Source organism: Protomyctophum parallelum (assembly GCF_964188405.1).
Source record: "Protomyctophum parallelum genome assembly, chromosome: 19".
NCBI classification, from domain to species: Eukaryota; Metazoa; Chordata; class Actinopteri; order Myctophiformes; family Myctophidae; genus Protomyctophum; species Protomyctophum parallelum.
The window spans coordinates 19,267,891-19,293,105 of NC_139717.1; the positions used below are offsets into that span (position 1 = coordinate 19,267,891).

The window sequence follows — 25,215 nt, forward strand, 5'->3', positions numbered from 1 at the left end:
TTGCATGGTTGCTGCAGTACAGGCAACAACTAAAGGCAAATACTATAAAACTTCTTCCAAGGTTAACTGCTATGTGCTATCTCGTATTGTTACATACCAGAAGGACTCAAGGAGTCCAACGGATGAAAAACATTGCCAACGGTGTCTGTGAACCGCAAGCAATATAGGCCTATACTCAAGTGAAAAATGGATAGTCAGTCAAGATGACATGCTAAAATAGCCTAGGATGGCATAACTAAATTATCCATAACCAATCAATATATATTGATTTGATCACAGAACCTGCATGCAGTTGCTTCATATAAACAAATATCTTACAGATGGACTGAACATTTTTGGGTTGCGGACCCAATGTTTTTTTATTTTACATTTTGTATTTTTACATTTCAAAATATTGTCAAAATGCTCCATAGATTGAACTGGGGACCACAGACTCGCTTCCACAGATATATATTGTGAAGATATCTGATTAGCCATTTTCAAAATGGTTGCCTCTTTCTTGTATGTTCTTTGACAATTTGGTCAATGTTTGACCAGATTTGATATGATAGTTTGTTGATTACTTTTTCCACATCATTCATTTATTGTTTATTTACATAGTGAAAAGGTCTTAAAATGTAATTTAATTGTCTCTTGTCCCGTTATCAGGTGACCCCCAACAAAATCATGTAAGGACCCTCCTGGAGGTCCAGACCCACAGGTTGAGAACCACTGCTCTAGTCTTACAGCAGGTTGTGTTCACATGATAAACCATGCGAAAGGGGAGGTTGTTATTCTTAACATCCCCCTCTTTATCTCTCTCTCACACACGCACGCACACACGCACACGCGTGCACACACACACACACACACACACACACACACACACACACACACACACACACACACACACACACACACACACACACACACACACACACACACACACACAGAGAGAGATAGAGAGAGAGAGAGAGAGAGAGAGAGAGAGAGAGAGAGAGAGAGCAGGAGAATAAGATTTCCCATCACATCAAACGAACAACTTCCACTGAGGGAGGACCGACATCTACAGCTACTATAACTTGTCGCCGGAGTTTAACCAGAACCAGGATTCACGGTGAAAGTAAACTTCAGGGAACATTCTAGAGGAGAGAGAGTTACCACCCCTGACTCCCTGTATTGAGCATTGAGTGTTTGTATAGCTTCAGATTAAATGGCTTCCACGTCGTCAAGGCTACTTGCTTACTTACTTACATCGTCTCTTCCAGAAGAGGATTGTTCCTGTCCTGTGTGTCGTGACATCTTCAAAGATCCTGTTGTGCTGTCGTGCAGCCACAGCTTCTGCAATGGCTGTCTGCTGGAATGGTGGCGAGATAAGGAAATAAAGGAATGTCCACTTTGTAAGGAAATACATTCAACCGGTCATCCACCCCATAACCTGGCTCTGAAGAACGTGTGTGAGGCCTTCATACAGGAGAGACACCAGAGAGCTTCAAAGCGTCAGAGGACTTCATCAGGGCCTGAGGATCATCTCTGCGGTCTGCATGCTGAGAAACTCCAACTGTTCTGTCTGGAATGTCAACAGCCAGTGTGTGAAGTGTGCCTTCATTCAGAAAACCACACCGACCACTGTTTCAGACCCATTGGTGATGCTGCTCTGGAGCACAAGGAGGAAGTCCGGGGATCACTGAAGCCTTTACAGGAGAAACTGGAGGTATTTAATGAAGTTAAAATAAAAATGTACAGAACAGCGGAACACATTGGGATCCAGGCCCGACACACAGAGAGGCAGATTGAGGAACAGTTTAATAAGCTTCATCAGTTTCTACTATATGAAGAGGAGGCCAGCATCACTGCACTGAGGGAGGAAGAGCAGCAGAAGAGTCAGATGATGAAGGAGAAGATTGAGGGTCTGAACAGAGACATATTAACCCTTTCAAACAACATCAGCGCCATAGAGGAGGAGCTGAGAGCCGAACACATCTCGTTCCTGCAGAACTACACACTACTCACACTGCAGGACCCACAGCTGGTTCCGGGAGCACTGATAGACGTGGCCAAACACCTGGGCAACCTGACCTTCAGAGTGTGGTACAAGATGAAGGACATTGTCTCCTACACTCCTGTCATTCTGGACCCCAACACTGCTTTTCCAGCATACACCATGTCTGACGATCTGACCAGTGTGGGATGGCGAGAATGGAAACTTCTGCCGGACAACCCGGAGAGGTTCGATCACCTGGCCGTTGTCCTTGGTTCAAAGGGCTTTAACCCATTTAGACCTGAGACCAGAGTCTACAAAATGTCTTCTAAATCATGACAGTTTTCTATATCAGTGGTTCTCAAACTATTTCACGTCAAGGACTCCAAACATATGTAATTGGCCGCCGACCCCCATCTGAAAATATGTTGTTTCATATGTTGACCCTCCCCCCCCCCCCCCCCCCCCAGAAGCAAATATTTGCGTTAAAAACGTTCACTGTGAAAGAATATAATGTTATTCAAAGATTTGCACACATTTTCCAGATTTTTCAAAAATAGCAGATCTACAAGCTCGCGCTCTGAGCTTGTACATCTGCTATTTTTCAACAGGTGTAAAGTTTTAAATAATGGCTAAAGCGGTTAAAAGCTACACGGCGACACCGATGCGGCCTCAGGTCTCAATGGATTAACTCAGGGACTCACAGCTGGACCGTCGAGGTCGAAGACACTGCATGCTGGACGCTGGGCGTGTTGGCAGAGTCTTATCGCCGCAAGGGAGAGGCCGGCGGCCCACACTGGAGGATAGACATACGAGAAGGGGAGTACACAGCATCCTCCTCCTCCTCCTCAGGGCCAGTCACTGTTCTCTCATTGAAGCGGAATCCTCAGAGGATCCGAGTCCAGCTGGACTGGGATGAAGGAACGCTGTCGTTCTCCGACCCCGACGCGCACATACACACCTTCACGCACGCCTTCTCCGAAACTCTCTTCCCGTTCGTTTGGAGTCAAGCGCTGAAGATGTTACCGGGGACGATCAGTGTGCTTGTGGATGACGTAGCTAGACATGATGATGATGAGGATGATGATGAGGATGATGCCGACGGTGACGACGATGGTGGTGATGGTGATGATGATGATGACGATGGTGATGATGATGACGACAATGGTGATGATGAGGAGGATGATGATGACGATGGTGATGAGGATGGTGATGATGATGATGATGAGGATGAGGATGGTGATGAGGATGGTGATGATGATGATGATGATGATGATGATGAGGATGATAAGGATGAGGATGGTGATGATGAACTCTGTTTAGTTAGTTTAATTTTATAGTTAGTTTATTTATCTCAGTCATGTTTAAACGATGCAGTTGAGCATATACAGAATGAGCGTTACAAAGTTACAGTTGACTGAAAAGCTTATGCCCTGCACCTTATAAATGATTAACTCTGTTTCATGTGATTATAATGCGAAGAACATTCAAAATGAACTTCTTATTTCATTTTCTAAAGCCACATTTTACAAATAACCAGCACAGTGGCCTTGTGGTTAGAGTGTCCGTCCTGAGACTGGGAGGTCGGTCCCCTGCCGGGTCATATCAAAGACTAAAAATGGGACCCAGTGCCTCCCTGCTTGACATGAAGGGTTGGATTGGGGGTAAGTCCCTGCGACATACTATAGCGTCATGTCCAGGGGGTGTATTTGTACATCAAGCTGCCTCATGCTACAGCAACAGGAAATAGGCTCGTGCCCTATGAGCCTCATGGCTCGGCAAGGCTATACTTAAAAATTACATCACTTCATGTGATGTCAACAACATGTTATATCAATTGTTTGTCTATTATCAATACGTCTATGATCAATAATAATTATGTAACATTCCAGTGTTTACATTTGTTGATATACCTAATTGTAGGCTACTTATTGTTGCTGTCAGGCAGAAGATTCTTATCTCCATATTTGAACTTATTTTGTCCCTTTCATAAATCTACTTTTTACTACGTTTGCCTGCAGTTACTGCAGATTGAGATGATTAAACACAAATCAAATTATCAAATAAAAATATTCAACTTGTTTTTTCCAAACATAGCAGCTCTACAAGCTCACAAACATTGTGAGGACTCAGTAGGCATTCACGTCTTGACAGCCCGTACATCCAAACAGAAAAGTCCTATCTGATTTTATTAAATGACTTTAAACACAATGCTACTGTGACCAGTGTGGGACTGGGTTCAGCCTGAAAGGTACCCTCAAACGTCACCAGATAATTCATACAGAACAGAAGCCCTACCACTGTGCCCAATGTGGGACTAGCTTCAGGCAGAGCAATCACCTCGAAGAACACCAGAGGAGAATTCATACAGGAGAGAAGCCCTATGCCTGTGACCAGTGTGGGAAACGGTTCAGCACGAGGGGTGATCTCAAACGTCACCAGATAGTTCATACAGGCTTGACGCCCTACCAATGTGACCAGTGTGAGAAACAGTTCAGAAGGAATTGCGATCTCAAACAACACCAGATAATTCATACAGGAGAGAAGCCACGCCTGTGACCAATGTGGGACTAGCTTCAGCGAGAGCAGTGCTCTCAAAAGTCACCAAAAATTCATACAGGAGAGAAGCCCTAATCCTGTGACCAGTTTGAGAAACGGTTCCGCCGGAGCAGTCATCTCAAAGGTCACCAGAGAACACATACAGGACTCTCTAAAGCTGCCATGTAGTTAGAGAGCAGATAACACTGGTGTAGCTGATCTACACAGGTTGTGAGCTTGCAGATCAGCTATTTGCGCTGGTTAAAACAACACTCTGAGTATACAGTAAATCAGGGTTCCCCAATTAATTTCCCCAAGGGCCATATTTTGACTAGAGTACCAGGCCCCAAAAGACCCCATTTGAAAAGGATGCCCAGTTTGACATGCATAGGCTACTGACCCCCATGTAATGCCATTTATATCTGGGAAATTCTTCCAGGGGCCACAAGGGGGCGCTCCGCAGGCCACAAATGGCCGCCTATACATTGACATAACAACGCGTCATCAGAGCGGAGGGAGGGGCGTCAGCTGCGACTCCGCGGCTCCGCCCACCCCCCGGGGTAAGATTTGTGATTTGTGATTTGCTCTCGTTCACTGCAATGCAATTTGCGGCATTTTCAAAACAATATTGCGCAGAGTAGCGATTATCTAACGTATTTGCAATGCCATACGTTGAAAGATCTGTTGCCCGCGGACAAGGCACGTTACCTCCGCAAGTTAGATATTATCGGCATAGGTGTTTGCCGTATGTGATTAAGGATTGGAAAAAGTTGCATTGGCAGCCATAGAAAATTCTGCCCGGGGTAAAACACCGGATGTGATGTTTTTGGGCGTTCCTGTCTTGTTAAAAAACCGGCTGTGACGTTTTTGGGCGTTCCTGTCTTGTTTCGTGTCAGTGTATTGGGGAACCCTGCAGTAAATGTATTAAATATGGCCTATTTTAGCCATGATACATTATTTATATCTGATTGGGTATTTGGTTATAACGCCTAAAAGTAAACCAGAAATGTGATTCCATTTCAATGTTACAATGTAGGCCTACATTGCAAATAATAATAATAAAATATATAATAATAAAATATAATAATAATAATAATAATAATAATAATAATAATAATAATAATAATAATAATAATAAATAAATAAATAAAAAGACAATTGATGTGTTAATCACAATTACTTGCGAATCGCCAAGTAAAATGATGGCGACAACGCCACTTAAACCACATGCATCCATTACAAAGAAACAACCGATGTGTGAGATCGGCTAACATAACATATTATACAGTTTATCTGACTTTTGATTCCGAAGTAGTGTTAATGTCGACTAAAACTATGACAAATAATGTTTGTCAACTACCCTTTTTCACTGACGAAAACTAAGTGAAAACTGTATTGACAACGAATAAAAACTAGAGTAGCAAATGTTAGGGAGGGACTAGTGGAGAAGAGATCCAGTAGAACTTAAGACAAGTCCTTTTATGTTTGTGTAGCCCCCAGCCATGGTCCACAACAATGGGCCTGGTCTACAAGTGTCACATTCTCTCTCTCCCTCAATCTGTGACTCCACACTGGCCACTCCCATACCCCATTCCAGCACACCCAGTTCCATTTACACACCTGTCTTCAACTACCTCATCAGCCCAGCAGTGAACACTTCTCCAATCAACCTGCTCACTATAAAACCGGACTCAGTGCAAACACTCATTGTCAGTTCATAACCTGTTGTCATGGATGTCCTGCCTGTTCCTGTGTTGACTTGATGTCATTCTGATTCATGCCTGATTCCTACCTGCATTCCCCTGTGTAAGAAATATCCTATTCTTTATTAAATACTTTATTATTCTACTCTTGTTTGTTGTGACTTTGCCTTGGGTTCAACTCTCTGTCTACATCCGGGACAACAAGATTCACTACACCACTAAGATACCCATCTACCTGTCAAAATACTTAATTAAAGACAACAAAGTCCACAGTCACAAGATCAGAGGGAGTTCCACAAACCACGTTCAACCCAGATTCTGCTCAAACAAGGGGTTAAACTAAATTTCGCTCCTTTGCCACTGCAATGTGGAACGCCCTGCCAACAGCCGTTGAGCAATGTAAATCCCTAGACTCCTTCAAAACTGCTCTCAAAGAGCACTGATGGGCGGCTGCAATTCAAAACTGGCCCCTGTAAAAAAAAAAGTTTAAATCGCCCTTTTCCCCCTCTTTTTCTATACTGTACATGTTTTCCCTCATTTTCTAAAACTGTATGATTTCCTTTTTCTTCTTTTTTTGCATAGAAATGTATATCTGTATGTCTTTAAATGTTCTGACGAATTGAAAATTGAGGACCCTTATGTAAACAAGTCTTAGTGCTTTTTCTGGTTTTAACCTCTTAGCAGATTTTGTATTGACCTGTAGGCCTACCCATTCTACAAACTGTCTGACATTTTCAAACAATCAATCAAGCCCTATTGCCACGATAGTTTGTGTGTCTGACAAGCTTGTATAGACAGACACACTATACACATTATATATTCATGTCATGATTCTCGATCATTTATTTCTCAGTCATGTCAATCAGTTTGTCTCAAAGTCAGTTTATAACTCTACTCTTGACAGAAATGTTCCATGATGATATGATGTGTTATTGATCACCTGATCTGTGAGCAGGAGAAAAGGATTCAATGTAGGATTGTATCGAAACCAGCTATCTCCATTTATCTTTGTATTCTTCTTTTCTTTAATATAGCAGTGCTATTGAACACCCTTTATGTCTGTGTGTGGATTTTTACAAAATATTGAACCAATGAAAAGTATTAAAAAGTGCTCCATAAAGAATCCTCAAATTGTCATTCAAACCTCCTAACTCCAATTTGTGGAGAAGATAGTTGCTTTGTCCATCGTTGATTCGAATGACCAAGTCAGACAGGGGAAAAAAAGAGGTCCAGGCACCTATGCTGGTAATCCAGCCTGACAGCGTGTCGCGGGTTTGAGTCCCAACCCCGACAACCTTTGCTGCGTGTCCCCCCCCCCCTTCTCTCTCCCCCTTTCCTGTCAAACTACTGTAATCTATCAATAAAGGCCCCCCCAAAAAAATGTTTAAAAAAAGAAAAAGCTGTATTTGTGTCACTCACCAGCTACGGCCCCAGAGTATAACACATTGATAGACCATATATTTATTGTATTATTCCAATGTATCATTGACTAAAGGCCTATTCATAGTCCCATTTTCGGTGAAGAGGTGAAAAAACAGTGAGCGCTACGTCATGTTGTAGTTTTCGGAGGTCACCTCTTCACCGAAAACCGGACTACCGGGGTATATGAATAGGCCTTTAACAGCTTTCAACAAAGTTGATAAAAGAACAAATAAATAAATCGAGACCTATACCATTCAACTCGCGTCCTCCAAATAAGTTTGGGTATTATTTAAATAAATACAAATAATGTAGAACTTATGGCAGTCACACTTTGGGTAAAGTGATGATAATATAAGGACAGTGACAGTGTCCTGTTTTCCTTTGAATCGAGCACAGCTCAAACTTTTCTTGAGATTAGTTCTGAAGCTGTGCCCGCGAGTCGTCAGCGTGCGTTGACACCAAGCCCTCTACGTGGCTGCTTGGCATACCATTACATTACAAGTTGTGTGTGATTATTGCGAACGCAGTGAGCCACTTACTATGACAGCAAGGGCTGAATGTCTGTGTGTCTGTGTGTCTGTCCCGCTGTTACACCACCCGCCCGCCACCAGAGGGCGCAGCTGTAGCACACACACACACACACACACACACAGGGCGCAGCTGTAGCACACACACACACACACACAGGGCGCAGCTGTAGCACACACACACACACACACACACACACACACACACACACACACACACACACACACACACACACACACACACACACACACACACACACACACACACAACCACACACACACACGAGCTGCGTTCGCTTCCCGCGCTTGCGCGTCTTACTTGTTTTAAGTAGGCTACTTATGTGTGTGTGGGTGAGTCTAGTCTAGAAGTTATTGAAGGGAGAAGTAGGCTTACATCAGACATATTAAGGCTCTGTTCCATTTAGTGTGCAGTGGTTCTCAATCTTTAATTAAGGACCCCCATAACTCTTGAGTGTACAAATGGAACCAAATGGACCCTTACCATGATGGATTCAGCAAAAACACCCAACCTTTTTCTGGTGACTGATATTGTCCTAATATGTGAAGAGGCTGTGGTTTTTCTTTGACCTTTTTTATCATTTATTTGTAATAATTATTTTGGAAAAGAACCTCTTCCAGTGCCGCTGAAAAAATAAATACAAATTAAATTATTACCTAAAGTAAGTAGGTAATGGCCTTAGCGGTCCAGGCACCTTAGCTGGTAATCCAGCATTACAGTAATGCGGTTCGAATCCCGATCCCGACGAACTTTGCCTCCCTCCTTTCATGTCAACTTACTATCCATCAATAAAGGCAAACCAATCCCCAAAAGATATCTTAAAGTAAGTAGGTAATCACACACATGTCCTTAATAAAGATTCCACATTTTATTATGTACACATACTCAACTGTATTTAACAATAGCACAAAACAATTAAAGAATAACAAGAACGTATTTAAAACAAACAAAAGCAAGGCAAAGAACATGTAAAATATGTACAGTAATCCAGTGGTCTAATGTCTATCAACGTGGGGGGTCCTTCACATTGAAAAGGTTGAGTTCCCTGCAGTAAATCCATGGAACACTTTGAGGTGATTTTCAACGTGCTCTGTGTGTGCACGTTGACGCCTGTCAATCACCTGTCAATTATGTCAAGAATTGACATTAGAGACAACCCGTCAATCATCTGCCACATGATGACGTTAGACATCTGTCACATGTCTTGTGCTGACACCTGTAATTGTAAATGTCACGGCAGTGAGACAGCCTGTCTGTGGGACACCTGTCTCACTCCTTGCTTCCAGACGGCAGTGAGACAGCTGTCTGTCTGACACCCGTCACTCCTTCCCTCCAGACGGCAGTGAGACAGCTGTCTGTGGGCAGGTGAGGAGCGAACACCACCTCCAGCTTGCGGAGGACGCTGGTCTGGTCGCCCCTGACGACCGCCTGGTTGTCCCGGAGACGCCTCAGCATCAGCCGAACCATCACCTGATTGGCCCAGACGAGACCCAGTGCCGGCAGCACGTCACTGCACACCTGACTGACACGCGGGCAGACACAGACACACATTGTTAAATTGAATTTAAACATTGTTTAAATGCACCTAAACATTGTTTAAACTAAACTGTATTAAAACAGCACAATGCGACTTTCCTCTTCTACCACCTGATTTGAACCTGGATAATGACCGATTCAATAACAGGCTGCATGTCTAATCAAAGACTGTACCCAACATGGCAGCCATGGTAACAAAAATGCAATGCAAATAGATGATGCAGTAACCAAACATTGAGGGGACCGTGTCCGTCCAGTGCAACACCATAAGCATTACCATAAGCAAGGAAATACTTTGGTTATACTTTTGGATCAATTCATTAATTAAATAGCCGTGCAATATATAATAAATAATATAACGCTGGTCATTGTTGAGAAATGCAGCCCAATCACCCCGTCAGGTTTTAATTCTAAATTATGAATTAGCACTTGCTTAGCATACTCTACCATACAGATACAGAGAAATACATTTTATTCATAAAGAAACAGTGTTTACCCAAAGCTGCAGGCAACAGGGTCTGACCTGTCCACAACGTCAGTCACCTGCGGAGAGAAGCCACAACAACATCCTAGATCAGTGACATTGACAATTTACAATGTAGGCATTGAGCAGACGCTCTTAATTAAGTCAGCCCATTAAGGACGGGAACCGCTATTTGTAACTATACCTTTCAAGACGTGAACCCCTTTTTTGGTTGTTGTGTGTGCCATGTACAGGTACAGTATATAGCATTTTCTTTTTGTGTGCTTTTTGAATAATATTTTTTTCAGAAAGTGGGAGATATGCAAGCTCATATCGTGTCACACTCATGATGCGAGTTTGTAGATAAACTATTTACTCAACTTTTCCATATGTATTTGACCTGATCTGCACTGATCTGCATAAAATGGCCAATATGGAATCCTCATGACGGAGAACTTGAATACACACACACACACACACCTGGTTAAGACAGAGGACAGGTGTGTTGTGGGCGTGGCTCAGGCGATGCAGCGTAGCGGCTAACGCTAGCAGGCAGCGTGACCTCTGGATGACCTCTCTAGCGGTGAACTCTGACCTGAAGAGAGCGGCGACTGAATCCACAACGACCAGACGAACCCGACCAGACGACAACAGGACCGCCAACCGCTGCTTCAGGAAGAGCTGTAACTCTGTCTGAACACACACACACACACACACACACACACACACACACACACACACACACACACACACACACACACACACACACACACACACACACACACACACACACACACACACACACACACACACACACACACACACACAGGTTTAAAGTGGTTACAGATGGGGTGCAATGGCTCTATCGGTCATTTTTATTTTTGAAGTTTCAGTCTGAAACGGAAGCCTCTGTGTTTCTGCACCAATCAGAGCGTTGCATCCCTTCAGGCTATGGGACGTTAATGTCTACACCAGTGGTTCCACCCCACATTGACACTAATTAGCCCGTAGAACCCCATGTGAAGAGATATGCCAGGGACCCCCATAAGAGAAGACTTTTGCGGCTCTAGCAGTGATTCTCAACCAGTTAAATTTCAAGGACCCCCAGTTTGACATGCATTAGTCTACGGACCCCCATTTAATGGCATTTCTATCTCTGGGACCCCCAATTAATATTGTAAAAAAGAGTTTGTACACTCTCAGAGTTATAGACCCATAAGGGTCCATTTGATTCCAAACTATCATTTAGCTGGGGGATTCCCTGGAACTCCCTCAAGGACCCACTTTGGGAACCACTGGTTCCCAAAGTGGGAACATCTACATCTGCGCGTGGACTCTGTTTTATTTACAAAACAGACAGACTGCCACCAAAGCATGTGTGTGCGCTACTATGTGGCTTATTTCTAACCTATATATATTTTTACGTGCTGATTAAAAACATAGTTCTGTAATGAAAATCAGCTGTGTTTGGAGGACCAGGCCGCACTTCATCATGCATCATGCAGCACGTTTTCATTCAATATAAGAATATACACATTTACATTTTCCCATTGTTCTGGCATCTATTGTTAGATATGCCCATATTTTGATGCTCTAAAAGTGTGAAAAACATATGTTTAATACATATAATTAGAAGAAGGAGAATACCAGTGCCTTAAAGTAGTCCTTTAAGGCACTTTATTGCTTCATCTTTACATGGGAAAGGTAAGCTGCAAGCAGCAACAACTGCTAATGAATATAATTATACATAAATAAATAAAAGCATAAAACTATGAAATAGGGAGATATGAGGTTTTGCATGTTGGGTCTCACCAGGTCAGCCATGTGTTCAATATAGATGTTGTCAGAGAACGACCGGCTGGCCAGCAGCCAATCAGGAACGTCCGCTCGTAGCTCGGCATGATGGGAAATGAGCTGCATCAGGCGTCTGATGGGGAAGGGGTCCTCTGTACAGATGTACACTGCTCCTGGCGCACACACACCACACACCACACACACACACACACACACACACACACACACACACACACACACACACACACACACACACACACACACACACACACACACACACACACACACACGCACGCCTTCTATATCAGTAGTTCTCAAATGTTCTCATGCCAAGGAGCCCCAAAAGGACTGGTTATTGTGTGGACTAAACAGTAGGTCCCAGAGCCATAGCATAGAGCAGGGGTCCTCAACTAGAAATGATGAAGCTCCACAAATATTTTTTTGAATAAGACCGAGGTCCGGTCCCATGCGCGGCATCCATCGGAGAGCGGGGCTCTATGCCCGTTTAGTATGGTCAAGCCAAGCTTATACAAATCAGATCGCTTTCCACCCAACCAATAATGGGGTGCAGAGTGCAGGCCCGGAGTGGAACTCCAAATCAGGCCGGGAGTTATACGCCCTGGCAGGCCACACTGCGCGCGCGCATAGCGCGCGCCAGAATTTTGGGGGCCCTTGGGGGACATTTTGGGGGCCTTTGCAGCAATTTCACATGAGAAATATACCATCTGATGTTATTTATATTATTAACTTAAAAAAAAAAGAAAAAAGTTATTTTTTTTTTGGGTGGTCCACAAAGAGGTGGTCCGCGGTCCGGTCGCGGACCGCGGTCCGCCAGTTGAGTACCCCTGGCATAGAGTATAGACAGAGTTGCGACATTGAGGGGGCAGAAAACAGCCCTGGACACGTGGTTCATGTACTCGCGTGAGCCCATAGACTCCAATGCATTCCGGAAAACCTCCGGTGTTCCTATATTCGCCGCGCTATGAGCTTGTAGATCTGCTATTTTTTTTTTAATCGTGAACGTTTTTAACTCAGACCTTTGCTTCTGAGGGGTTCATGGAATAACATATTTTCAGATGGGGATCGGCGGCCAATTACATATAATATTTGGGGTCCTTGACATGAAATATTGAGCTCCACCGACATAGAAACATAGGTACGGTATTTCAGAAAACTGTCAGGATTTAAATTTCAATGTCAGTCAGGCCTAAATGGGTTAACATATACTTGCATATATATCCTATTTTCTTTCTTCCAAATATTAGATCATTAATATAACAAATTAAGCCAAACAAATACTATTGGACTAATGGCGGTCAGGGCTACTAGTACTAACCAGCATTCAGTCCTCCGTACTCGGCAGGTAGTTGGACAGACAGACACAGCTGCAGGGCCAGCTGGGTCTTTCCGGCTCCTGAGGGCCCCGCTAGCTCCGTGAGGCCCCTGAGAGGCAGGCCTCCCCTCAGCAGGGCGTCCAGGACCGGGCAAGACACGCTGAGTCTCTGGCCCGAGTCCAACCAGGGACACTGGCCACTGTACACCTGCAGAGCTACGCACACACACACACACGCAAACACACAGTCGCGCGCACACACACACACACACACGATACAACACACACGCACACACGTCAAAGTCAGAAATGAGGTAATACGCCAAAAAAGTTTGATTAAAACATAAAACATCATCATACATCACATTCCGTGCTCAGCCAATCAAATCATCACATTCCGTGGTACACACACACACACACACACACACACACACACACACACACACACACACACACACACACACACAGCTCTACAGTCACTGTACAATTTAGGCATTTAGCAGACGCCCTTAATCCAGAGTGATTTACATTAATCACATGACCAGAGATGCTGTGTAACAATTTGTGCGGTTTTTGGAAATAGTTTTTGGAGAACAAGTGTGTTTTGAGTCTGGCAAAAACAAATGGCAGGGCCTATTATAGGGTGTTGCGCCATTATCCAAGGAATCCAGGGGAAATAGATTTTGATTCTGCGACCTACAAAGGGTTATAGGTCAAAACGTCAAGTGGGCTATTATAGCACCACCATGCGGCCGAACAGATTAGCTGCTTACAGACACCGACAGACACACAGACAGACTGGGGCAAAAACATCTCAGCCTTAAGGTGTAAAGAATGTCAGTGCATAGACAGGCCCAACCATGTGTGTGTGTGTGTGCATGCTCGTGCGTGTAGTGTGTGTACCTGTAACAGGTGTGTGCCTCTGGTAGGATGCAGCCACGGCCTTCTGCAGCTGCTGAACGTCGCTCCTGGACAGTCGTGTTCTCCGCTGCAGGTCTGCTGCCGACAGAACCAGGATCTCCTTGAACGACTTCACCTCGGCTGAAAGAACACCACATCGTCATGGCGGAGGAGTCACTTTCGCACTTTGATGCTCGGGGAGGGACAGAAACTAGAAAGACTCGCTTTGTGTGCCAACAGGTGATATTACATGCTCCACATACTACTAGGCTCTATGCACTGCGAATAAATTGGGCCTTTTCACCTCCCTTTTGTAATGCGGGAGCTAGCAAAAACTTTTCTGGGAACTCGGATTACTTTGTTACTTACTTCACAGGTGTTACCAATTATACTCAAACAGAGTCAGGGTGCTGATTGATATTGTGCATGTTGGCTCGCTGGAAACACGACTGCTAAACCATTGGGTCTCAAAGTGTGGTCCAGGTGTAACGCCTGGGAATCGCACCCGGGTCTCCTGCATGTAAAGCAAAGCCAAAGGTATATCCTTGTAACTCGTGGGAGATATTAGACTTTCAGGCCATCAGGCTGAGGTTGTGAGGCACTCTGCTACACTGGTGCCATCATGGTTCCTTATGGGGGTTCCAAATGGACCCTTAGATGTGTGTAACTCTGAGTGTACAAATGGAACCAAATAAATGGACCCATAAATTGTACACTCTCAGAGTCAATGGAGTCCATTAAAAGGTTTGAGAACCACTGTGCCACACTAAATGGAACAGAGCCTTCATTACTGGTAGTAACACATGTTAAGGAAGTAATTAATGCAGAGGCCCAATTTATATATGACTGGCGGCTGTACATACAGCTATTATTATTACCCTAGACAGCTGTCAGGAGTAATGACATGCTAACCCAATCCACATTTTTTAACACATGCTCATGAATGCTGATAAAATAATTCAACTCCCAGCATTTTGTTTTATAAGTAACTATTCATCATCATGGGGTATCGAGTCGACAAGCATGAATTTAACATAGTGACATCACTATGTTGGGAATGCCATTGATCATTTGTGGGGAAATCAGAGATTGTCACAAAATATCAACATGTTCTAAACTAGGGATGCACCGATCAGATACTCGTATCGGAGATCGGCGCCGATCCAGGCTAAAATTCTAGATCGGGTATCGGATCGGTGGCCGATCCATTATCCGATCCGATAATTATGTGTAATTACAGTATGAAAACAACTCTACCTCCTCTGTGACACAGCAGTGTAGTATTGACAGTATAACATGTGGAATGCAGCCAGGCTAGCCTGCGCACACATTAACCTGGTCTAATTGTTGCACAGTTATTTAATAAATAATTCAGTGCATTTATATCTTTGTTTGTTACATTTTGTTTTACAAAGTTGGGAAAGTAATGTTTAAGTCAAGCCTTGATGTTGCCTTACACAAAATAATGATTCCAGACTCCACACAGTGAGGCATACAGCTTAATAGGTTATTACGTTTATTTGTGGGGGGTATCGGATCGGTACTCTGTATCGGCAGATACTGGACCCCCATGTATCGAAATCGGTATCGAATGCTGAATTGAACAATGTGGACCCTGTTGTAAACAAGTGTAATGCTTAATTGGGTCGTCCACTCACAGTTGACAGTCTTTGTATTGAGTTTGTGCTTAAAATGTACTGTAAATTCTACAAACTGTTAATAAAGATTTCAATCAATCAATCAATCAATGCCAAAAAGCCGGATCGGTGCATCCCTATTCGAAACACGTTGTGAGCTTGTAGATTTGCTTGTAGATTTGCGACCAGGTGGTCCTCAGCTAAATGTTGGTGAGTTAGTAGCCAAATGGACCCTTAAAAATAATTAACTCTTGAGAGTGTAAAATTGAAACCAAATGGACCCAGGTGGTCCTCATCTAAATGATGGAGGTAACCAAATGGACCCTTAAAAATCATTAACTCTTGAGTGTAAAACTGAAACCAAATGGTGGTCCTCAGCTAAATGATGGAGAGTTGGTAACCAAATGGACGCTTTAAAAAAAATCATTGTTTTCATTTTACATTCTCAAGAGTTGAATTGTTGTTAAACATATGCATTACGTATTTTACAAGAAGTCTAGAAGAGAATGTAGTTATCTTGTTATTATGATCAACGTTTATTATGTACCAGTACCAACATCAATATAGCATTTACCACATTAATGGAACTGTGTTGGGCAAAATCACATCCAACGACAACAAACTATTCTTTAGTTAGTATTGGAGTTTGGGTCTCATCGAGAGGCTAAATCTCAACAAATGAAATGGTGGTCCGTTGCTCAAGAGTGGAATAAATGTAATGGGCCTTTTGATGTGTGAAAAAGGTTGAAAACCACTGAAATGTACTACCTCTTTGCACAGCGCTGATGATTCTGGGGTTCAGCTCCAGTTGGTCCCACTTCATGTTCACTTCATTTCCCGCAAATGCTTCTAAGTTCTTCCTACTTCAATTTCAATTAAAATGAGCTTCATTGGCATGAGAAACATACCTTTACATTTCCATAGCAGCAAGTGTCACTGTCAAAATATAATAAAAACTGTTGAAAATGGGGAAAGCACATACAGTTCATGGTACCGCATGTTGTAAACAGAGCTACTTGCTGCTCTGTCCGCGGACCGCCTACTGTGTTCTGTATGATCCGCTCATTTCGCACGCATACACTCACAGACTACAACACGGGCAGTGTCCGTATCCGTTCTCGACGGGATCTGCAAACTGCAGCGCGAACCGATCCTTCATCCTACACCCTAGTCCACTTTCCAATGACCGCGCAACAAGTGTTGCCATGTTGGCTTAAGATCCGCAACTATTGGCTGGGGGAAAATGGTGAGATGCTCAGTGGGCTTGTTTTAAAAATGCGGTGGCTTTGGCAAATAATTTCTAACAAGCTACATTTATTTAATTGATGCATAGAATTCCATATTCCATATAGGTTTAAGGGAGTGTGAATGACATTGAGCAACATAATGGGTCTGGTCTTGGTCTTAAACCCTGGCTGTATGTATAATAAATTACCAAAACATAAAATGTTATAGACTCATAAAGTCATTATAATGATGTGTGCATCTATTTGCTTTTATGATGACTATATGGCCATATTATTGTAGCCTGGTTAATAAACCAGCCAACGGCTGATTCGGTCTGGTTTATTAACCAGGCTAATATTATTGCTTGTATTGGCTTGTTTTTCGAGGTGGGTTGGCTCATTTCTTTCACGAGAGTTGGCAACACACTGACGCCATCACCACGCGCCTCCCGGACGGAACCATCGCAAAACAACGCCGTAGGGGTGCGAAAAGAACACTCTATTCCAACTCCCTCCCCTGAGCAGGAGAAATGCTGTTACATAATGACTGTTAATGTACTTACTGAATAAATAACAAAGGCAACGATATGAGTTGGAAATGTGTGTTTGAAGCATAGAGTATTAAGTAGCGGCGTTTAAAATAAACCCCACGACGAGTTGGATTGTCTACGTCATCTCCACCCGCCGCTTCAGCAGCAAAACAACAGACCTAATCGATTGAAGTATCACAACATTTCTTCTCAATATTATTCCATGATATTGGCACGGTGGTTAATTTGTTAATAACCACGAGCATCATCATGTAATCTCTGCCGAAACTCATTCAAATACCACGTTAAGAAACGAACTTAGCGCCAAACATCCTGTTGTATTTGCCCCCACTTTTTATTTTTATTTATTTTTTAAATATATCTGTTGTTTTTATCTGCATATCTGCCGGTAAGTTTATCTATCAACGTATTGCTCGTTGTATTTCAGTTGCTCTGGTAGTTTCGAGTTATTATGATCGTCGCTGTAGTGACGTCCTGTGTTTACACTACTTAGCTGAGTGGGTAGAGAGGCCGCACGGGAACCACAAGGTCCCTGGTTCGTGTCCGGGCTATGTAACTACCCGTGTTAATAACCCCCTTAGAGCTGCCGTAATCAACCGTTTTAATTTCAATGTCTATTATTTAGTCAGCATTTGAGCCACGGACCACCATTTGATCTCTCAGACTCAATATTTTGTTATCGTTGTCGACCATGTTGTCGACTGAGGGAACATACTGGGGCTACACGTCAGTGCCGTCTCTACAGGGGGGCACTGTAGAGACGTAAATATATACTGTATGTTCAAATTAATTGAATAGAAATACAAGGTAATATATGCATGCAGAAGACATTATAATGCTCAACATATTTGTATTTGTTTGTTTGTTTGCTTCTGGCTAGGGAGAACACTGGTTTTAAAAGTCACAACATGTGGTGTGTGTGTACAGTACACTAGCAAGTAGCAACTCACTCAGGTTGAATCAGTAACAACAATTTAAATAAGTTCAACAGCACTATAATGCAAAATAACCTGCATCCCCATTAGTATAGTTTTAACATTTACCAGACTTTACATGACAGAGCATTGTAGCATAACCTCAGCAGACCAGTAAGCAGGGTATCAAAAGCTTTAATAAAAACCTGACATTACATACACTCCTAGATAGATTGTTCATACACATTTATAAGCTGCACCAATTAATTTAATTAAAATGTAATTAGAAATGTAACCACAATTTCATAGCTGAGATTCAAACTCGGTTCTCCTGGCTCAAGTGCTGCATTTTCTACCACTAAGCTACTATAGAGCCTCCCTGCTTGCTCGCCCTCAGGGAGAAATGTACTTTAGACGTTCAGGCAGTTCCTCTTCTCAACCAATAGGTGTCATTACCATACCACTCAATCTACAATAGAAGAGCAGGAACACCAAATATGCACCACCACAGTTGATAATGTATAAAGTGATATTTATTTGTTAAACTAAGTGTTACATGGTATATTAATATATTCTGAGTGTTTGATATACATTTTTTAAAGCAAGGATTTTTAACTAAATGTAACTGTATTCAGCGGCAGCCGGATATACCGTATATCATTTTGGAGGGGGCTCTTTGACTTTGAAACAGTTTTGAGAACTATACCATTTTGTGTCCCAACAGAAGCGGCGTCACGTCAACCATGACGTCCCGGCTGTGTAAGAACTGCGGCTGCTCCGACATCGACTTGGACCAGGCCAGAGGGAACGCGGTGTGCACCAGCTGCGGCTCCGTGCTCGAGGACAACATCATCGTCTCCGAGGTGCAGTTTGTGGAAGGCAGCGGAGGCATCTCCTCTGCCGTGGGCCAGTTCGTCTCTGCAGACGGTAAGAGAAACGCAGACAACTGCCGTCGTCTATTATATAGTCCGGAGTCTTCTCAACCTTTTCAGGCTGTGAAAATAATCATATTTGAACTGGGGACCCCCCAAAAAAAAGAATATAATAATTGTGATCCCACCAAATAAGCATATTTTAACTGGGAGGAACTGGGACCCCGCTGACAAGCAGTCAGACACCTGTGAGTCAAATAATGATTGTATAATACACCAAACATCCAGTATATTGGTATTTGACAATGGCTACATGTGTATTCCCTCATAACACACCTGGAATAATCACATGACGTCAGGCTTTCAGTTAAACATAGTTGTGTTGCTTGGAGTTTTGTGGCACATTCCTCTCCTTGTTTTAACAAGGAGAGGCTAGCATTCCACAGACGGGCTGAGAGCGACAAGTAAAGAGAGTTAAAACAGTGATTCTCGACATGTTGAATTTCAAGATCCACCAGTTTTATATGCATTAGACCAGTGGTTCCCAAACATTTTAGGAGAAATCAGATGTTTCACTCAGACCCAAACTATAGTGAAATGTACAAGCTCACGGCTTCGGCTTCTCACTGCACTGCAAGCTTGCAGATCTGTAACTTCTTAAACATATGTTTCCAATTTAGGGAATTTATTTGACTATTTTATTTCATCTGTGTAATTATTTTTGAAAACAGTTTGAATTTGTTTTCAACTCATTTTTGAATTCATGTGGAAATCTTTAGAAAATCTTTAAAAAAATTATAGTATTACATAAGTGACAAAATGTAGGGAAAAATCACTCCCGATCCGATTCTGATCATTTGATTTTGATTATCTGCCGATACCGATCTTGATCGGCCCCGATTTCCAATCACGTGATCGGATCGGGACATCCTTAATCTACTCTGTAAAATCCTACTCGGTTCATTTAACACTGGAAGTGTATGTGGGTTCATTTTGTACACTCTTGTACATTTAGTGTCCGGGTAGCTCAGTTCATGGGTTTGATCCCGGGCACCACCAAGCCAGCCTATGGTTTGTAGCAAGTCGTGCGGGAAGTACTGGGGGCTGATGGTAGGTGTGGTGCTCCACCTCAGCCTCCATCACCCAGGGGTCGAGGGACAGACTCCTGCGTGTTACCAACTGATACCGACAATAAGCCACCCCTGGCCTACATATGTACATTTGATTTTTTGTCAGTTATTGGCCAGCCCTCTATAGCTGCAAGGCGCAAGCACTGACATTTCTACTGTTGAACTCTTAATAGTGGCTCGGCTGAACAGAGGTCTGAGAGAGCTGAGAAAGGAAGCAGTCATCTGTTCGTCATTTCCATTTCACGAAAATGTCTTTTAAAATATATATATATAATTTTATTTTTGAATTTCCATTTCTGACAAGCTATATATAGGCTTAATTTGATTATATTAGGACAAATCTGTCACTTTCAGAGCTTCCGTTGCTCCAGGCTGTATGATGGGAGCATTTGAATTTTTGTCTGGTGAGACTATGGTCACATTCATACCAGAGAGCTTTGCTGCGATTAAAACGAATTCTGCTGCGCATTTTCAGAAAGTGCACTTCGTTTGGCAGGTGTGAAGGCTCATTCGAATCGTAATGCGTATCAAAGAACCACATTATACTCCGAGCAAAAACAGGGGTTTCGCTTCGCTTCCAATCACACTTGATTACGATTCGGTGCAGGTGTGAATGCAATCCGCAGTAAATAAAGGAAATGAAGCAAACAATGTGGCGGGTGAGGAGCTGAACACAGTTGGAGACGGAGAAAGCATATTTTACGCAGCGCAAAGATGTCCCGTTACCGTGGATAGACGTGGTCGAATGAGGAGACTGAAGCCCTGATCGAAATGAGGACGAGTACATTAATCAATTGCTTAAGAAAGAAGAATAATATTATAGTAATAGTATTATAGCCTACAGAATATTCTGTCTGTCTGTGCGTGCCGTAAACATGGAGTGCTGTCACTGTGTGGGGACTAGTGGGGACTGGAACTTTCATCTCAATAAACGTGTAAACATTTTGCGCTGCTGTCTGTTATATCAGTGCGCTCAAAAGAACAGTGTGTGGCACTGTGGCTGCGTGCGTATAGTGAGAGAGAGAGGGGGGGGGGGGTCCAGTCCCAGACCGCACGACACATGCACGTTATGAGTATAATTATATCACAATAGATTTCACTGTGTTGTAGGCTAGGTTTATGAATGGAACACATTGATAAAGGTCCCCCCTGCTGCGTTTCCAATTGCTACGGATGACAGTGTGAAGGCAAACCGCAGCAAATTAAATATGCAAGAATCCCAAAATCTCCGCCCATACGCATGAGTCTACCGAAGTATTAGGTGAGAATGTGACCTATAATATGCCCTCGACTGTCCTTCATGCAATACCCATCATCAATCAGTAGGTGTCCTAGTTGGCCACGGTATTGTAATGTCTCAGTAGAAGAGCAGGTAGACAACAGTATTAATATACTCTATGATTGGTGGAAATAATGTTTTATTCACTGAAGAGTTAAGGGTTGCAGCATGTTATGTATTCTTCTACCGGTTACCGATCTAGGATCTGATCCAGTCTGTTTCTAGCAAAAGTGTAACTAATTCAGCAGCAGTAACAATAGTGTTTCCTATCAGTCAGTTGATTCTTCATATCTATATGAGTGAAACAGCCTGGATGATTTTTTTATTATTCAAACAGTTCTTATATGAGGCGATCTAAAATCCCCTTATGGGGAAATCGGGATTACAATGCAAAAGTACATGAACCTCTACCGATATTGACGTCAGACTTCGGTGCTCTATGGGTTGATTGTAATGTCAATACGAACACAAACTCATATATCAGTTGACATTTTATTGACATTGAAAGTGATGCTGGTTGTGTCCGGAGAAGAAGTATATAGTCTGTTCCAGAGGTCAGACCCTCAGTCACATCTTTGACCTGAGAAAGAAGAGAAAATATCCCTTTTAATATGATCATAACACATTAGAATTGTTCCGTTACCGGTCTCAGGATCGGTATCTGCGAGTATGCCAGTATAAATGATCACAATGATATGTATTTACATTAACAGGCCCGTCATGATGAATTGATTGTCAAACAAAGATTTGCAATTGAACATTGGAGCGTTAGCCCTTTATGCTTCGTAATCACACACTACACAGGACAACTGCACATAGAAAGAAATCACTGACACATTTAATCATTTTTCATATTTTTTTCTTCCCAAAAACCTTTAAATATAGCGGAAATAGGTGATCTAGATCTACAAGCTTACAACACGTCAGGAAGTGACGTTTTGTAAGATGGTAGATCTGCCATCCCGACCGGGAATAGTGTTTACAGCTATCTAGCTATATATCTTGTGTTGTGTTTATAGCAGACCTCTCACTCAAATGTGCACTTGCAGTTTGGGCAACTCGAAAGCAAACTCCACATGCCCCAACATTTTATTTACCTGCCATAGTGTCAACCCCTGTGTCGGATCGGTGGTTAGACTGGCATATTCGCCGATATGACCCAATATGACCAAATAAGGGCCGATCCGATCCTTTTCCGATACAGTATCGGGACATCTCTAGCGATAACAATAATGGGCTTGCTACTCGATCCCACTATAATAAGTTATACAAAGTTAAAACATGGATACAAGCTTTGTGTCAGACAGTGACTACTATACAAAACCTCAATTTAATCGTTTTTTGAGGGGCACAGGTTTAACGTTTGTCTTTAGTTCAACGTTTTTTTTTGTAAACGCAATGAAGGGAAAATGTACGTCATAATGTGTCGTTTACGTCATATTGTCTCTTTCTTGTTGATGGCGTTTAATGTTTGTGTTGGCACCGTTTGTCTTAAATCACCATTACCAGTGTTGTTTTTATAGTAATGTTTAATCATAGCCTTTGGACTGAAACTTAATTTAGTTTTAGTCACATTTTAGTCACCTAGAATGTCTTAGTGTTAGTCTAGTTTTAGTCGACTAAATGTCATAAGATTTTAGTCGACTAAATCTACAGTTGATTTAGTTGACTAAAATGTATTTTGGCGGGCCTTGATGCCGTCGTAATGAGTGTTTTTACACTATTTTCCGCATGCAACCAAGTGTAAAATGACTTATATTGGATCTATTGTCCACTAGTCCCTTCCTAACTAGTTTTTATTTTTCGAAGAAATTGTCAGTATATTTAGTCTTAGTCATCGTAGCTTAGTTTTCATTTAGTTTCCATTCGTTTTTGTCAGTGAAAAAAGGTATTCGATGAGCATTTTTCGTCTTAGTTTTAGTTGACGAACACCTAATCAACATTAGTTAGACTTTAATATATTAGCGCCCCCTCACTTCACACGGGTGTATTTTAATCAAGTTTCATTAGTTCAACTTACATGATTTTCTTATAAAAGCATTACTGGCAATGAATGAATGAATGAAAGACAGTTTACTTGTGTGACAGCACTGATGTTGTGTTGTTGCGTCTCACTAAGCCACCGTGACGACTGCTTCCAAATAGCCGTGCTGTTCTGCTGCTGGGGGTCCCATAGTCTGTGGTGCGGGGTGGCCTGTAGTATGTTGTGCTGGGGACCCCGTGGTCTGTTCTGATGGGGACCCCGTAGTCCGTTGTGCTGTCGGCCACGAAATCTGTTGCACTGGGGGTCCACTCACTCCACTGGTCTGTTGCACTGGGGCCCCCGTAATCTCTTGTGGTGGGGGCCCCGTAATCTGTTGTGCTGGGGGCCCACTGGTCATTTGTGATTGGGGCCCACTGGTCTGTTGTGGTGGGGGCCCCATACTCTGTTGTGCTGGGGGCCCCATACTCTGTTGTGCTGGGGGCCCACTGGTCTGTTGTGCTGGGGGCCCACTGGTCTGTTGTGCTGGGGGCCCACTGGTCTGTTGTGCTGGGGGCCCACTGGTCTGTTGTGCTGGGGGCCCACTGGTCTGTTGTGCTGGGGGCCCACTGGTCTGTTGTGCTGGGGGCCCTCTGGTCTGTTGTGCTGGGGGCCCACTGGTCTGTGGTGCTGGGGGCCCCATAATATCTTGTGGTGGGGGCCCATAATCTGTTGTGCTGGGGCCCCATACTCTGTTGTGCTGGGGGCCCCATACTCTGTTGTGCTGGGGGACCCATACTCTTTTGTGCTGGGGGCCCCATACTCTGTTGTGCCGGCGGTTCCATAATATGTTGCGGTGGGGCCCCCATAATCTGTTGTGCTGGGGGCCCACTGATCCGTTATGCTGGGCGGAGTCCACTGGTCCGTTATGCTGGGGGAACAGTTTTCATTCACCTGGAAAAAAAAAATTCAAGTGAAACATCAGTGCCCAATATCATGCTGTGGAAGTGTTCTAATTGGCAGAGTTATCAAAAGGTCTGATGCTGTTGTGATTAATGAAATTGAGTTGACGTGTTACCCTTTTTGTAAGGGTAACTGTTTAAAAACAATTGTCGAACGTCATCATACATCAGACAGTCAATCAAATCATGACATTCCGTGCTACAAATACATTCCGTGCTTAAACAGACACACACACACACACACACACACGCACACACACACACACGCACACACACGCACACACACACACACACACACAAAGCTGTGCATAGGAGTGAAAATGTGCCGCAAATCTTTGAATATATATTCTTTCAGAGCGAACGTTTTTAACTCAAATCTTTGCTCCTGGGCGGGTCCATTTCGGGGGTCCTTGACATGAAATGGTTTGAGCACCACTGACATAGAACATACTATAGTTATTTAAAAAAACGGTTGAAAAAATATTGAAA

The 25,215-nt window shown here is 43.1% G+C and overlaps 3 protein-coding genes across 6 annotated transcripts in view; 2 read left to right on the plus strand and 1 right to left on the minus strand.

Moving 5' to 3' along the window:
• Positions 1-1,192: 1,192 nt before the first annotated feature.
• On the plus strand, positions 1,193-6,151 carry LOC310876820 (E3 ubiquitin-protein ligase TRIM35-like; the record flags this gene model as incomplete). Its single annotated transcript, XM_083790474.1, has 3 exons — positions 1,193-2,208; positions 2,667-3,085; positions 6,096-6,151. 3 exons carry the CDS (start codon positions 1,193-1,195, stop codon positions 6,149-6,151), a joined length of 1,491 nt encoding a protein of 496 aa, XP_083646600.1.
• A 2,892-nt stretch (positions 6,152-9,043) lies between these two features.
• Positions 9,044-16,815, minus strand: xrcc3 (X-ray repair complementing defective repair in Chinese hamster cells 3). 3 transcript variants are annotated; one of them, XM_083790354.1, is made up of 7 exons: positions 16,601-16,815; positions 14,199-14,336; positions 13,299-13,511; positions 11,981-12,132; positions 10,649-10,861; positions 10,202-10,248; positions 9,044-9,691 (listed from the first exon to the last, which is right to left on the minus strand). In XM_083790354.1, exons 1-7 carry the CDS (start codon positions 16,653-16,655, stop codon positions 9,439-9,441), a joined length of 1,071 nt encoding a protein of 356 aa, XP_083646480.1. In that variant the 5' UTR covers positions 16,656-16,815; the 3' UTR covers positions 9,044-9,438. The 3 variants fall into 3 exon arrangements, with proteins under 3 accessions (XP_083646480.1, XP_083646479.1, XP_083646481.1); XM_083790353.1 differs by having other exon boundaries at positions 11,981-12,135; XM_083790355.1 differs by having other exon boundaries at positions 9,489-9,687; positions 11,981-12,135.
• A 693-nt stretch (positions 16,816-17,508) lies between these two features.
• brf1b (BRF1 general transcription factor IIIB subunit b) overlaps positions 17,509-25,215 on the plus strand; it is a 48,095-nt gene continuing 40,388 nt past the window's right edge. Inside the window, exons 1-2 of one of the 2 annotated variants that reach the window (XM_083790352.1) lie at positions 17,509-17,541; positions 19,251-19,450. In XM_083790352.1, the coding sequence (XP_083646478.1) occupies positions 19,267-19,450 (184 nt within the window). In that variant the 5' untranslated portion in view covers positions 17,509-17,541; positions 19,251-19,266. Of the gene's footprint in view, positions 17,542-17,780; positions 17,998-19,247; positions 19,451-25,215 lie in introns of those variants that run through there. The other variant, XM_083790351.1, reaches the window with a different exon arrangement.

Excerpts from the sequence above, each read along its gene's own strand:
- xrcc3 (XM_083790353.1), bottom strand. The coding sequence starts at position 16,655 with ATGAAGTGGGACCAACTGGAGCTGAACCCCAGAATCATCAGCGCTGTG. Across the intron at positions 14,337-16,600 it reads CATCAGCGCTGTGCAAAGAG|CCGAGGTGAAGTCGTTCAAG; the intron begins GTAGTACATTTC and ends GTGTTCTTTCAG. Across the intron at positions 10,249-10,648 it reads CTGTCCTCTGTCTTAACCAG|GTGACTGACGTTGTGGACAG; the intron begins GTGTGTGTGTGT and ends TTCTCTCCGCAG.